This window comes from Rousettus aegyptiacus, unplaced genomic scaffold, assembly GCF_014176215.1.
Source record: "Rousettus aegyptiacus isolate mRouAeg1 unplaced genomic scaffold, mRouAeg1.p scaffold_m13_p_6, whole genome shotgun sequence".
Taxonomy (NCBI): domain Eukaryota; kingdom Metazoa; phylum Chordata; class Mammalia; order Chiroptera; family Pteropodidae; genus Rousettus; species Rousettus aegyptiacus.
The window spans coordinates 203,688-219,597 of record NW_023416309.1 but is presented as its reverse complement, the minus strand read 5'-3'; the positions used below and the strand labels follow the sequence as shown (position 1 = coordinate 219,597).

The 15,910-nt window shown below is 36.4% G+C and overlaps 1 protein-coding gene across 2 annotated transcripts in view; it reads left to right on the top strand.

The window, feature by feature from the left end:
* MARCHF8 (membrane associated ring-CH-type finger 8) overlaps positions 1 to 15,910 on the top strand; it is a 127,453-nt gene that overhangs the window by 41,154 nt on the left and 70,389 nt on the right. For both annotated transcript variants that reach the window (XM_016140935.2, XM_016140936.2), the window contains exon 2: positions 2,438 to 2,617. In XM_016140935.2, coding sequence (XP_015996421.1) covers positions 2,516 to 2,617 — 102 coding nt within the window. In that variant the 5' untranslated portion in view covers positions 2,438 to 2,515. The remainder of the gene's footprint in view (positions 1 to 2,437; positions 2,618 to 15,910) is intronic.

The window sequence follows — 15,910 nt, the reverse complement described above, 5'->3', positions numbered from 1 at the left end:
CTATGCTGTGATCTGAAGCTGGCTGTCATTAGTACCATTGGGCTGCTCAGCAAGAAGTACAGGATACGCTGAGGCCAGCCACTGCTTATTTAAGGTTTGTGGACCTTTCAGAAATTTTAGGGAAGCCCAGCCTAGTTGTGGAAGAGTAGAGCAAACAACTAGTGTTTTTTGTTACAAAACTTTGGTTGCTATACAGTCTCTTATTCAGCCTCTGAAAAAGATTTCAGCCTGTGTAGGAATTGTGTGGGGCAGGTTCTCAGGGAATCACCAGGGTGGGGTGAGTTTGATGAAGACTCAGATTTGACACCTATCTACACCTGAAGGGTGAGTTGAAGGAGGGCTCAGCAAAGAACAGTGGTGCCCATCTGCCAGCTCTGTAGGTGGAAGGGCAAAGAAAGTAATGAAATGGCAAGAGAGCTGCTCCTTTAGTCCTCGCCCTGAAGCCGGACAGCTCAGTTCCTCCTTGTATGTTCTTGGCACTTTTCAAACATTGGAGTTCAGAGTGAGTGCATCTATCAGCGAGGATGTTTGTGCTCAGGCCCTTTCAGAGGAACACCTGGGACTCAGCAGCCTTCCATCTCACCTGGATGGACTCTGAGCTGAGTTTCACAACTAGTTGTTAGGATTTCTCTTCCTCGCACTGATGGTTCTGGTTGGGCTGCCTGGTGTGGGTCTGGGACTCCTCAATCCTCAGGGTGTACCTCCACAGCGAGATATCCCTACGGATTCTTAATCACCACACACTGGTGTGGGCCCAGCGCTTTTTGTGTCTCAGTTCCTCCTACCAGTTTCGAAGTGTTTTTCTTTACATTCTTAGTTATAAATTACATTTATCTAGTCTTCAGGTGGTTTTCATGAGTGGCTGTTCTATAATTTAGTTGTAATTTAATGTGGTGGTTGGAGGAGGCAAGCACAGCATTTTCCTACTCTGACATCTTGACCTGAATTTGCCAACTTTTAATTCTTTTTTTGTTTTTTGTTTTCGTTTTGTTTTTAGCCACCGCAGTCTGAATGGCCCCTAGTGCCAAGCGAGGCTTGGTTGAGCAGCAAAATGTTCACAGCCTCATCTTCCTGCTCTTCCGGTGTGTCCATGCTGCTAGCTACTCTGAGCCCCACCTAGAATATTTATTTAGCTCATTTTCTCATTTGTTGATCCTTTCTAGTTTCCTGTTCCTTCCTGTTGCTTGTCGATCATATCATAGTCTTAGAGGGAAACCTATTGTGTGAGTCTTTTAGTTCTTCAGTTGGGTTGGTAACACTGTCAGAGGTGGGACCAACCTCTAAAAACACCTACCTATGGTCCAAAGCAAGTTTTGGAAGAAGTGGAGTAAATAGCTACTCATCACCTTTGACCTTAAGGTTGTCAGGCCCTATTGTTTATCCTCCATGCCTATCATTCCCACTCCACCCCTCAATACATAGTTAATGAATGAAAACCCCAAATTAGAGATTGACTTTTTTTGGTTTAAGACCTCTATCTTTTGTTAAACTTCAAACAGCATGAACATGATTTCTTTAAACATTATGGATAATTTGGATAATTTATATTTAATGGATTTTGAATGCAGAATTTGATAGATTGCAGTGGGGGTGTTGAGACAGAGGAGCACACAATTCAATTATTAGGCACTTTGGAGGAATGTAGGGGAAAACCAGGAAAAAGCAGGGGTTCCTAGAATCCTCGAATATAGCTTATTCAGACACTATTATTTTGCATATAGACAGACTTTTCATGGTCCCAGGAATATCCATGGTGACCCTCATTTTCTCTGAAAAATCCTTTAGATCAGGGCTTACCAACTACAGGTCCATGGGTCAGATCTAGCCTGCCACATGTTTTTCATTGAAACATAACCATTTTCTTTCATTTACACACTTGCTTTGGCTGTTTTCATGCTACAAGGACAGAATCGAATAGTAGTAACAATTCTGACCCCAAAATATTTATTATCTGTCCCTTTACAGGAAAAGCTTGCCAACAATCCATCTAGAGAGTCTAGACTTTTGGAAGGTTATCCATGGATCATAGGTGTCTTAATCTTTAATCTTACCATTATATAGATTCAAGGGCTGCAGTTTTAAGGAAAGATTGCCACTTATATAAGGATGAGTGCTTTTTCAAGTAAAAAAATTTAACTTCAAAAATATTCTTAGAGTAAAGGATGACACTGCTGTATTTGAAATCTAAGTAGCCAATGGAAAATTAATATTTGATTATGAAGATACCTGATCCACCAGCCCCTTCAGGTGCTCTCATCTTATTACATGAGAAAAATGTTATGATTTCCTACAGACATTCACCTTCTATCGTTTTTGAAAACAATGTAGTCATGTCAGACATTGTAACTTCTTTAAATATAAATATAAAATGCTAATTTCACTGTTGGAAATTTGAAGAGTGTTTTAGCTAAGTTATGTCTTGTCTTCTCTCACTCAGCTTTAAGTCGATGGCCCAAAATGACTCTACCACTGGAGAGTGTCTTCTGTAAAGAAGACAACCAGACAAGAGGCTGGGATGAGCATGCCACTGCATCAGATCTCTGTCATTCCATCCCAGGATGCCACCTCTGCTAGAATCTACAGAAGTAAAACCAAAGAAAAGGAGAGGGAAGAACAGGTAATATCCTTCTTAGTTTCTTATTTTTGTTGTTTTCATTAAATGTGATCTAGAATGATAAGTTCTGAAGATCAAGGTTTTCTCTGGTAATAAACTGAAAAGCACATGTTGTACTCAGAAGTTTTTTTTTTTTTAAGTTTTGTAGGTTTTCAGATTTTGATATTGATTTATTCTGCTATGGTTATGCAGGACTTATTTATCTTCATTAGTTAAATCTACCTGATTATTTCTGGTAAATCACTGAGAAGAAGTTCTTTGGATTTTCAGAACATGATGTAAAGAATAAATTTATTTGAACAAAAATATATGAGTGCCTTGTATGTCCTAGTCTCTGCTTGTTGTAAGGGCATAGTTAACATCACAGATCATATCCTCATATGGCTCTCAATTTGGCCTGACAATGAATTATGCATTAAAGTTTAATAAGGTGATAGAGGAACTTCAGGACCACCTAATCCCAGCCTAAGGGGTTAGGGATGGCTTCCTAGAGAACATAACATTTACAGGAAGAACCTGAGCAGTGACCTGGAGTTAAGTAGGAGAAAGGTGAAGAGTATCCTAGTTGGGGGAAATGATATATGCTGAAAGTCCAAAAGGTAGTGCATGGTGAATTTGAAGAGATTAAAATGGAATAGCTGGAACATACAGGTTGGGTTGGATGGTGACCAGATAAGGTGTTGGAAAAGTTTGAAGTTACCTTAAGGAATTTGGGTTTATCTTTGCAGAAGAATGAATAATCAGATTTGTGTACTTGAAACTTTCACTCAGGCTGCAGTTGGAGAATGAATTGAATGGATAGTAGGGAGACTGGTTAGAAGATTATTTAATAGCCTATTTGGGCCAGATTTGACAAACTTTTTTCTGTAAAGAGTCAGATAATAAATATTTTAGACTTTGCAGGCTAGATAGCTGTAGCATGAAAACAACTAAAGACAGTATATAAATGAATGGATGTGATCGTGTTCCAAAAAATTTATTTACAAAAAGAGGCAACAAGCTAGATTTGGCCAGAATGGTTGTAGCTTGCTGATCCCTGGCCTAGGAAAAGGTGGTGTGACTTTGTCTAGAATGGGGGTAGTAAAGAGATATTTAGTTTATTAATCCACTAGGCTTGATGATTGCATGTAGAAGGGGACAGGGAGGAATTAGGAATGACTCCTACTTTTTTCCTTGCCTTTACAATGTGCTTTATATTCTCTCGGTTGTTCTCGTAGCATTCCTTATAGTTGACCTTAATCTTTACCCAAGACCCTGAAGAATCCCTATTGAGTCAAGAATCAGTAAGTTTTGCTTCAAGTTAGTCATTATAGTTGATGGGATACCATTCTTTCTATTATTTCATTTTAAAAAAGCTCTTGAAGTACAGGGACTATGGAAAATGAAAAGGTACTGTATAAATAAAAAGCAGTCTTAATATTCTTAGTTTGTGTTTTACTTTTTTCAGTTCTTTGTATTATCAATCTGGACCCTTTCTATTTTGCTACACTTTTAGGAGGACAAGTATGGCCAGTATCAGTTAAAATACTGATTAGGGGTGGTGGTGGGATAGATGGTTTCTGGATGTAGTATTTCAGTATTTTAGTTTTTCCTCAACTTCTAGGGGATGGAAGAATACACTAAAATATCTTTCCCATATTCTATCAATTTTCATTTAATAGCCTTCATTTAAGATTCATTTATATTAATAATCTTTTCTTATAATCCTTCTTAGCCCAAATGAATTTTTAAATACCCTTTCCTTAGTTTATACCAAATTGAGGCTGCTAGTTTCCTATTCATTGTAGTGTCGAATTTGGACACCAGGTGGCATGAATTTCTTAGAATGTGTATGAGGAAGCCATAATACTTGTTTGAAATAGAGAAAGGAAGATGTCCTAATATTTTAGGCCAGGAAGAGATTCTTTTTTGATATAAAACCATGCTACTGTTTTGTCGTAGGTAGGTATTCAATGAATACTTATTAATCTATTTGATGGGGTTCTTAGGTTTTAAATAAGTAGCATTAACCAGCTATATGCATGGTATTGGGATTTTGATTAGTATTGGGAAGAGGAACCATCCTGTCCTACCTTGGTGTGGGGAATAATTTGAACACCCAATGGCAGTGTGACAATTTTGGGAATCATGGTGCCAAGCAGAGGCAGCAGGTAGTAGAAGAACAACTAAGACAGGAGCTTGAAGGGACCTATAAGAGTTTTGGCAGCAGCCGGCAGAACACTGAAAATGGTTGTTGTGGGTTTCTAAGGATCTGAAATGTGGTATCACATTTGGTTTGGAAGGTAAATTTTTGTCCCATGGAGCCAGTTTTTCTTTATCCAGCTTTTCTGGAACATTGAATTCAAAACAATATCTTTTGGTACAATTTCTGATCCTCCTGTGTTTGAGAGAGGAGTGGAGGGAAAGAGAAGCTATTCAGAGACACCTCTTCTTTCCATCCCATCATCCACTGTTCTCAGAACTGCAAAGTGAAATTTATCTCACAATCTCTAGAATGAAACAGTTTATTACATCAGTAACAATATTATTTTTTCTGAATTTTGTGAGAAGACAGGAGCATTGTGGTTTACCCAGAATGAAATAATCTAACCCTTAACGTTGACACAGCTTTACCTAAGCTTACCAGATGCACGATTCTCTCTCTAGCATGCATTGCATGAGACCATTTCTACAGTTCTAAGGAGTGTTACTGACTTTTACACAGTAGTCAATATAGTTGATGAATTTAGTTTTAATGGTAATGGGGACCACTGTGAAAGTAAGAAGAATTTTTTGTATAAAAGAATTTCTGCTGGTATGGTTTATGAACTGGGTGAATGTTTCTTGAAACATACATATTTTTCTCCCTTATAAGTATTGATCTATGCTGTCCAGACTTTGTTCTGCATTGAGAAACCAGATGTGGTAGTTATTTGTATTCTTTGAAAAGAAATATATTCTTTATAGTTTTTTGGAGAACATTTTCTTTTTCCTTATAGTTTAAGGAGTTACTGGTTAATGTCTTGCTATTCTTGGAGCCTTTCTTGGTTCTAGTGGGAAATTTTGAGCCTGTTGATCTTTTTTCAGTTCTTTTGATTGATTTCTTATCTGGGCTTACTCTTTTTTTTTTTTTTTTTTTTGATCAACTTATTTTTTTGGCTTTATTGAAATATAATAGACAGTTGCTTATTTTTACATTGTACAATTTAGTGAGTATTTTTCCAATTATAGTTGGCAACAGTAATATACCAGTTTAAGTTGTATAGCATAGTGATTAGAGATCCACATAACTTGCAAAATGATCACCCCATTATATTACCTTTCTTCCCCCTTACATATTTATTACTTTATTAACTGTCTTCTCCATGCTATGCTCTACATCTCCATGTCTATTCTGCAGTTATCCATTTGTACCTATTAATCCCTTTGCCGTTTTTTGCCATCCCCCAACTCCCCTCCCATCTAGAAGCCCTCAAAATATTCTCTGTATTTATGAGTTTACTTCTGCTTTTGTTGTTGTCGTTGTTTATTTTGTTCTTTAGATTCCACACGTGGTATTTGTCTTTCTCTATCTGACCCATTTCACTCAGCGCAATACCCTCTAGGTCCATAAAGGTAATCGATATCTTTTTCCATCTTCTTCCTTTTAGTCTGTGTGTGTCTTTTAATCTGAAGTGAGTCTCTTGTAGGCAGCTTATGTAGGGGTCTTGTTTTCTTATCCATTCAGCCACTCTATCTTTTGGTTGGAGAACTTAATTCTTTTCCATTTGAGGTACTCGTTGATAGGAATGTTGTTATTACCATTCTTTATTTTTGTTTTTGATACATGTTTTTTCTTCTTAAACAAGTCTTTCCAACATTTCCTGTAATGCTGGCTTGGTGTTGATAAATTCCCTTAGCTTAATTTTGTCTGGGAAGCTCTTTATCAGTCTTTTGACTCTTAAGCCTTGCTGGATAAAGTATTCTCAATTGTAGATCCTGGGTTTTCATCACTTTAGATATTTTGTGCCAAGCCCTTCTGTCCTGCTTAGTATCTTTTGAGAAATCGGCTGCCAGTCTAATGGATGTTCCCTTGTAGGTAAACTAACTGCTTTTCTCTTGCTACTTTTAAGATTCTCTCTTTGCATTTAACCTTTGGCATTTTCATGATAATGTTTCTTAATATGGGCTTCTTCAGGTTCCTCTTTTTTGGGACTCTGAGCTTCCTGGGGTTGTATGTCTATTTCCTTCACCAGATGAGGGAAGTTTTCCATCATTATTTCTTCAAATAGCTCTTCAATATTTTGTGTTTTTCTGGTACCCCTATGACATGGATTTTTTTACATTTAATGATTTCCCATAGGCTCCTTAAATCTTGCCATTCTTAGTGAGTGCCCTTGGTTTCCCCAAATTCTATATTGGTGGTTCTGTTCTCTTCTTTATCCACTCTATTTATTACCTCTAATACACTTATCTCAGATAATGTATTCTTCATTTCTGACTGAGTCCCTTTTATCATTTTCATTTTCATTTTTATTTTTTTTATCCCTTTGTTAAATTCCTCACTGAATTCATCTACACTTTCCTAAGTTAATTGAGCATCTTTATAACCAGTGTTTTGAACTCTGTATCTGTTAGATTGCTTGATTCCATTATTCTCGGATCTCTTTTCTGTTTTCTCATATGGTTTCTGCTTTTTTGTCTTCCCATTTTGGCTGCCTTTCTGTGTCTGTTTCTATGTACTAAGCAAAGCTCTTAAGTCTCCTGGTCTTATTAGTGCGACTTTGTGAAATAGGTATTCACTGGCATAGTCCTGAGAGGAGTTCAGCTGCAGGCCAAATTTAGATCCATCCTGGGCCCCTCTGGGGCCACCTGTATTAATATTCAACAAGTAATCCACAGCTGTTATGCTTATAGTTGCCTCAAGAGGCCTTGGCAGAAACCGTGGTCAGCTGCCACCAGTGTGAGTCTAGGTGCTGCTTAGCAAGGGGAAACTGACATTTGGATGTGGCTTAGGTGAGGCCATGAGTTGGGGACAACAGCGTTTCAGGGAATCCTCTGGACAGAGTGACTTCTGTTATCCAGTTTGATGACATCTCAGCTACACTGTGTCCACCCACTGGGTGGAGGAGGACTCAACAGAGGAGCAATGAATACTGCCTACACTTCTGTCCAGAGCAAGTCTTGCCTCAGGCCCTCACTCCTGTAACTCAGTGTCCCCTTGTAAGTCCCTGGTGCCCCCTGCATAGCCGACCTGATACTGGTGCTCAGAGTGAGCATGTTCGTGACCTCAAAAGTCCACTTTCAGACACAGCTCCTTTAAGAGGCATCTGCAGCTACCGGCTGCAGCTGCTGTGACCTCTGTCCTACTCAGTTGCTAGGGACGGGACAACCTCTTGTCTTTGCCCCATCCTACCTCTTCCCATTGCAGAGTGATTTCTTGTTTCTCTCCCTAGTTGTAGGGCTTGTTCATCTAAATCCCAGATTTTCCTTGCTGTCTCCTTGTTTCTGTCACAACTTTGATTTGGTTGCCAGAGGGATAAACAGAGCCCCTATCATACATAATTTTTTTCTTTCTCTGGACTTACTATTTGTCACATGGTTTGATAGATCTCTTTTTGTTTTCGAGTTAATTATTTGTTTTGTTTTTAAATAGATGTATTGAGGTATAACTGACATACAATAACAATATGTACTTAAAGTGTACTATATATAGAAAATGTGTGACATATGTCAAAACTTGCCAAATACACACACACACACACATACACACACGAAATTATCTTCATAGTCAAGATTATGAGTGTATCCATTACTTCCAAAAGTTTCTTCCTGCCCCTTGGTTATCCTTCACTTCCATCCTCCTTTCGCCCCTTTTTCAAGCAGTTATTGATCTGTATTCTTTCAGTATAGGTTATCTCGCACTTTCTGGAGTTTTATATAGATGGAATCATACGTTGTGTACCATTTTTTTTTTTTTTTGTCTAGCTCTTTTCACAGCTTTTTTACCCACGTGTGTGTATCAGTTCATTACTTTTCTTGCTGAGTTATATCCATTGTTTGGACATACCACAATTTGTTTATTCATTCTTTTTGTTGATGGACATTTGGATTATTTCCAGTTTTTGGCTATTGCAAGTAAATTGCTGTGAACATTCCTATAAATTCTGATATGGACATATAATCCTTTCCCTTTGGGTAAATATATAGGAGTGGTACCATGTTTAACTTTTCAAGACACTGCCAAGCTCTTTTCCAAAGTAATTATACCATTTTAACACTCCTTTTCGGAGTATAGGAGCTCCAATTATACATCCTCATCCCCGCCAACACTTGGTATGGTCAGTCTTTTTCATTTTAGCTTTTAATAGGTATATACTAGTATCTCCTTGTGGTTTCCCTCATGAATAATTATGTTAAGCATCTGCTTATGAGCTTTTTATCTATATATCTTCTTTTGTTGTGTGTATTAAATATTTTGTCCATTTGAAAAAAAATTGGTGGTCTTATTATTGCTAAGTTTTGAGCATTCTCTATATATTTTAGATACAAGTCCTTTATTGGATACATGCTTTGCAAGTGTTTTCTCCCAGTGTCTGGATTGTCCTTATGTGCTCCTGTCCATGTTGTTCAAAGACCAGAAGTTTTTCATTTTGATGAAGTCAAATTTATTCATTTTTTTCTTTTATGCATTGTATTTTTGGTGTTCTATTAAGAATTCTTTGTCTAACCCAGTGTTAGAAATAATACCTCCTATTTTTCTTCTAGTAGTTTTATAGTTTGAGTTACATGTGTGTCTATGATCTGTTTTGAGTTAATTTTTTATATTGTGTTTTAGACTTTGTTGCATTATCTTAAATTAATTGCCCATATATATGTGCGCTTATTTCTGGTTCCTCTCCTGTTGCACTGATTTATTTGCTTATCTTTACGTCAATACCATTCTATTGTGAACAGACTAGCTTTGTAATACGTCCTGAAAATCAGGTAGTGTTCTTTTCAATTTTGTTTTGATTATATAAGAATAGTATTGTCAGTTTCTACACAAAAAATTTGCTGAGATTTTCACTGAAATTAAAAGGGTCGAACTGACATTTTAACAATATTGAATCTTGACCCATGAACAAGCTATGTCTCCTCTTTAAGTCTTATTTCATTTCTCTCAGCAAAGTTTTATATATTTTGATGTATAGGTTTTACACAACTTTTTCCAGATTTATCTCTATTTTGTATTTTTGATGCTGTTGTAAATGTTGTTTGTACATCTGAAAATTTTAAATTTCCTATTGTTCACTGCCATACATAGACGTAAAACTAATTTTTGTGTATTGTTCTTGTATCCTGCAATTTTGCCAAATTCATTTGTTAGTTCTAGTAGCTTTTTTGTGGATGCCATTTAATTTTCTACATAGGTGATCATACAACTGTGAATAAGATAACTATGCTGTTCTTTTCTATCTGGAGCCTCCCTCCTTCTTGCTTGCCCTAGTGTAAACATTCAGTACTATATTAAATAGAAGTGGTGAGAGCAGATATCTTTGTGTTGTTTCTGATCTTAGAAGGAAAGCATTTATTCAACATTAAGTATGTTAGCTGTATGTTTTTTGTAGATACCCTGTATCGGATTGAGGAATTTCCCTTCTGTTTATAGTTTGCTAAGAGTTTTGGTCAGGAACGGATCATGCGTTTTGTCAAATGCTTTTTCTATGTCTTTAAAGAGATTAAATAGAATTGGTATTATTTCTTCCTTAAGTTTTGTTAGAATTAACCAATGAATCCATCTGTTTCTGGAAATATTTGTGAGAAAGTTTTAAACTTTAATTTCAATATTTTTAATTATGTCAACCAAAGGTCATTACTGCCAATTCAGCACCAATAGAAGTCTTCAATTTGGGGTGCATTGAAGAGGGAGACTTTATTCAGTGCAAACAGGTCAGTTGTGATACAGTGTAGCTGTGAAACCACATGGCTGTGAGATAGTTCAATGGTGATATGGTTCAATTATGACATAGCATGACTGTGGAACAGTATGGCTCTGAAGTAGCTTGGGTGAGGTGGCTCGAGTAAGGTGACCCAGGCTAGACAATCCTTTGGGTTCTAGTGTTACAGGTCTAGTCTAGTGAGACAGCTCTGCTCCACTCCAGTGAGATAGCACCAGTGGATGTTGTTATTCCAGTCAATGTTGCTGCTCCAGCCAGGGAAATTCAGTCTTCAATGGAAACTGAGAGGGTGCTCCACAGAGACAGAGGAAAGGCAGACTTATATAGAAAGTTTTCTGCCCCTGGTTACTGGTTGGTCCATTTATATGCAAATGAAGGCTCCATATCCACACAGTTTTATTGATCCAAATAGCACTGACTTGATTGGTTGGAATGGAGCTGCTCTGATTGGTCATTGAAGATGCAAATGATGATATAGCTGCACAACTCCAATTGGATAGGGAAAGTCTCAGTTTTATTGGTTGAATTTCCATCTAAGGAGCTCTCTTAGAAGGATCTACTCAGATGGCAAGAGCACAGTAGAGGAGGCTTGGGAGCCCAGATTGTGACTTTTCACTGAAATGCAGCATGCCTGAGAATTCTCTGTAAAAAATGGCTAAAAGATTCTGGTTATGAATTTGGGCCCTATTAACCACAAGGAATCCTTCTTGGCAGGGATATTCAGGTTATCTGTTTCTTTTTGAATGAACTTTGATAGTTCGTGTCTTTCATAGAATTGGTTCGTTTCATTGTTGAATTTATTGGCATAAAATTGTTTATAATGTTCCCTTATTGTCTTAGTCAGTCTGTGCTGCTGTAACAAAATATCTCAGACTGCATAACTTACAAACAACAGTAATTTATTTCTCACAGTTCTGGAGGCTGGACATCCCATATCAGGGTGCCAGCATGATTGGGTAAGGACCCACTTCTGGGTTGTAGACACCTCATTGTATCCTCACACAGCAGAAGGGGCAAGTGATGATCTCTAGGGCCTCATTTAAGGGTCATTAATCCATCTGTGGGCCTCTGCCCTGTGAGGACCTAATCACCTCCCAAAGGCCTCACCTCTTAATACCATCTCATTGGGCATTAGGATTTCAACGTGTAAATATGAATTTTGGGGGGAAACATTCAGGCTATAGCACTGATACTATTAATATCTTTAGAATCTGTAGTGATGACTTTCATTCTTGATACTGGTAATATGTGTACTCTCTCTTTTTCCCCCCGATCATCTGGCCAGAGGTTTATCAGTTTTATTGATCCTCCCCCCAAATTCTTTTGGTTTTATAGATTTTCTTTATTATTCTGTTTTCTATTTCTTTGTTTTCTACTTTGATGTTTATCATTTACTTTATTCTGTTTCCTTTGAGTTTAATTTGCTTTTCTTTTTCTAGCTTCTTAAGGTAGAAGCCAAGGTTATTTATATGAGACTTTTTGTATTTTCTAACATAGGTATTTAGTGATTATACATTTCCCAAGTTCTGTTTTCATGGCATCCTGCAAATTCTGCTAGTTCAGTTTCATTCAGTTTAAAATGCTTTCTAATTTCTCTTTGATTTCTTTGATCTATGGGTTATTTTTAAGTGTGTTATTTAATTTCTAAAATTTTGGGACTCTCCAGAGACCATGTTCTTATTGATTCCTAATTTATTTCTGTTGCCTAATTTATTTCGGTTGTGGTCTGAAAACATATTTTGAATACCTTAAATCCTTTAAAACATATCAAGGCTTGTTTCATTATGCAGAATATGGTCTCTTTTGGTAAATGTTTTGTGTGTGCTTAGGAATGTATATTTTGCTATTATATACATGTCAATCAGGTCAAGTTGATTGCTAGTGTTTTTCAAGTCTACTATATCCTTACAGTCTATTAGTTGTTCTATTAGTTGAAAGAGTGGTAGTGAAATTACTGACTGTAACTGTGGATTTGTCTCTTTCTCTTTATAGTTATACCTGTTTTGCTACATGTATTGGATTCTCTGTTATTAACTGCATAAACATTTAGAATTGTTTAGACTTGATAAATTAACCCCGTTATTATTACGAAATGATTATCTTTATTTCTGGTGATGAGATTCTTGGCTCTGATGTTTATCTACTTTGATAATACTTTAGTCATGCATGCTTCCTTTTGATTAGAAAAGGTATATCACTTTTTCGTCTTTCTACTTTTAACCTATTTGTGACTTTAAAGTACTCTTCATAGAAGCAGCATATATTTGGGTTTTTTGTATCCATTCTGACAATCTCTTCTCTTTATTTAGATTCTCAGACCATTTATGTCTAATGAGATTATTGATAAGGGTAGGCTAAGTCTTCATACAGTTTTCTATTTGTCTTATCTGTTCTTTGTTCCCTTTTCCATACATTTTTTAGCTTTTTTAAAACCTGAGTATTTTAAGATTTACTTTTTCTTTTTTGTTGGCTTATATGCTGTAACTCTTTATTTTAGTGGTTTTTAAATTTTATTTGACCTTATTTTAAGGTTTATAGTATACATCTTTTACTTACCACAGTCTACTTTCAAGTGATATTATATTACTTCCTTATATTGCTATGAAGACCTATAATAGTATGCTTTCATATCTTCCCTCCTGGCTTTTATGCTATGGTTGTCATGCATACACACACACACACACACACACACACACACACACACATACGTATACATACATATAAGTGTATGTGTACATATATCTATGTTATAAAGCCCAGAATACAGAGTTTTTATTTTAAAACTTTTCTTTTTAAAGAGATTAAAATAAGAAAAATATCCATTTACCAATGTAACTACCATTTCTGATGTTCTTCATCTCTTTAAGTAGATCCACATTTCTGTCATTTTCCTTCTGTGTGAAGGACCTCCTTTAATATTTCTTGTAGAATAAGTTGACTATTAATGACTTTTTTCAGCGTTCTTTTTTGTTTTAATTTCTTGTGTCCAGGGTTTGTTGAACTTTGTAGATATCTGTGTTTATAGGTTTTGTTGAATTTGGAATATTTTAATATTTTTCTCTCTCTTTAATTCCCGCCCCCCATCCCCACTTCTACCCCTGACCTAAGGATGTTGCCATCTCCCCTTAAGAACTGAATCTCTGAAGGCAAGGTGTATCCTCCCACGTGCTCGTGGCATGTAACTGGGACCTGGTCCCTCCAGGGCCTAGTACCCCTGGCGCACTCAGGGGGTCCTGGCACACCTGGGGCCTGGCACACCTGGGGCATGGTCTGTGGCTCCACTTGGTGTGTGAACCCAGGACTTTCTGTGTGTAAAGCAGATGTGCTAACCACTGTACTATGGAGCCACCCCCAAATTTGGAATATTTTTAAACATTTTTTCTGTCTCCCTTTTTTTGGTGGTGGGGGGGGAGGGGTACTCCATTACACACATGACCTGGCTTGAAGTTGCGCAGTGTTGGGTTTTTAATTTAAAAAATTTTTTTCTTTCTATGTTTTAGGTTGGATAATTTCAATTGCTATGTTCATAAGTTTATTAATCTTTTCTTTTTCAATGTCTTATATGTCCTTAATTCCATCTAGTGTACTTCCCATATCAGACATAGTATAGTTTTTATATCTAGAAGTTCCATTTGGAGCCTTTTGAAAAATATCTTCCATGTCTCTAATCAACTTTTGATCATAATATCCAAATAGAACTTCTAAAAATTTATTTAAATATTAGTCTGACAAGATACAAAATGGTGGGCATCTTTGTAGACTTTTTAGATTTCAACGTAGTTCTAGTGTCTTGAATACATTTCCATTTGATTATCCTGAGAATTTTCTTCATTTTTCTCCCTAGTTCTCTTTTCTTCTTCGCATGCATAAATTACCATTTTTTTTAAAAATACATGTGTTTGTTATTCTTCTGTCTCCTTTACCCTTTGATGTTTTTGCTTATCCTTAGGCCTATTTTAAAACATCTTCCTGTGCATTTAAATAGGATTGTTAATGGATATTTTTAAAAGTCTAAAAGACAATTTTGTATTTGGTCATCAAATCAGCATTTAGAAGTGTATATTTTATTTGACAGTATTTGTAAATTTCCATCTCAGAATGTCCATTTTACCTTGTTATTAATAGGTTTCCAGGGTACACTGCAAACAGTGGATTCAGTTACAATTAATTAAAGAGAGAGATTTAATATGGGGAAGTAGATGCTCATGAAGTAATTGGAAAGACTAGAGGAACAGACCCTCACTAGGTTTTCAGGAACTCCCAGTACCCCTGGACTGCTCTGCTGAGATCAGGAGCTGACAAATTAGGAAAAAAAGAAAAAAAAAAGTGGCTATTGCCACTTTTGGTGAAAAATCACTATCCTAACCATGGTTGAAAAAGCTGCCATTGCTGCTAGAGACTTTGCTGAACTAGGAAGAAGTTGCTGAGTTTAGATCCATATCACTTTTGCCATGATTTGGACAAGCAAAGTAGATACTCTGTTACCTGCTTTTTTCCTTGGGTCTCATTTTCCAATCATAGCTTTGAATGTGAGTGCATCGGATTAATGCAACCTGATTACATCTAGAACTCAAATTGTAAGGTTGTCTGGAAATTTCATTTTTAGACTTTCTGCCCTATACCCCTTTAAAATAAAATTGGTAGAGATATTGAAAGAATAGGTTCACATCATTGTATACCTTTAAGAGGATAAGGAAAACGGTAATGCAATAATTGTCTTATATTTAAATAGTAAGCTCCATAGAAAATTAAAGTGGTATTTTCTTTTATTTTTTATAAACAGTCCAGTTTCTGTCCCTGTTGGCCTCACCATCTTGCTTCTTAGGTCAATAGGGGGATTTTACTATGAAGCATCAAGATGATGATCATCTAAACACGTTTTATATTTGCTATGAATGTTGGCAGCTAATACTGTACTTTTCTTTACCTGACATCTTCTGAAAAGGTGGCCTCACAATTGTTCAAGTGATAATAGTATTTTGAGACAGTTACTATGCTTTTACCTCTTAATAATTATTTTCTTTACTGTATAAATTATTCCCTTTTAAGTCTTAAAAATCTCATATAGTTGACCCTTGAACAACACTGGTTTTAACTGTACAGGTCTACTTATATGCAAATTTTTTCAATAAATACAGTTGTTCTCCATATCTGTAGGTTCCACATCCACGGATTCAACCTACTGTCAATCAAAAATAGTAATTTCAATCCACTGTTGGAATCTATGGAAGCAGATGGCTGACTATATGCATTGTTCTACACTATTTTATATAATAGACTTGAGCATCTGCAGGTGTCCAGGAACCATTTTCCCCATAGATACTGAGGGGTGACTCTTGTTAAGTTTTTGGGGAGTCAAAAGTTATATGCAGATTTTTGACTTCATGGGTGTTCAGTG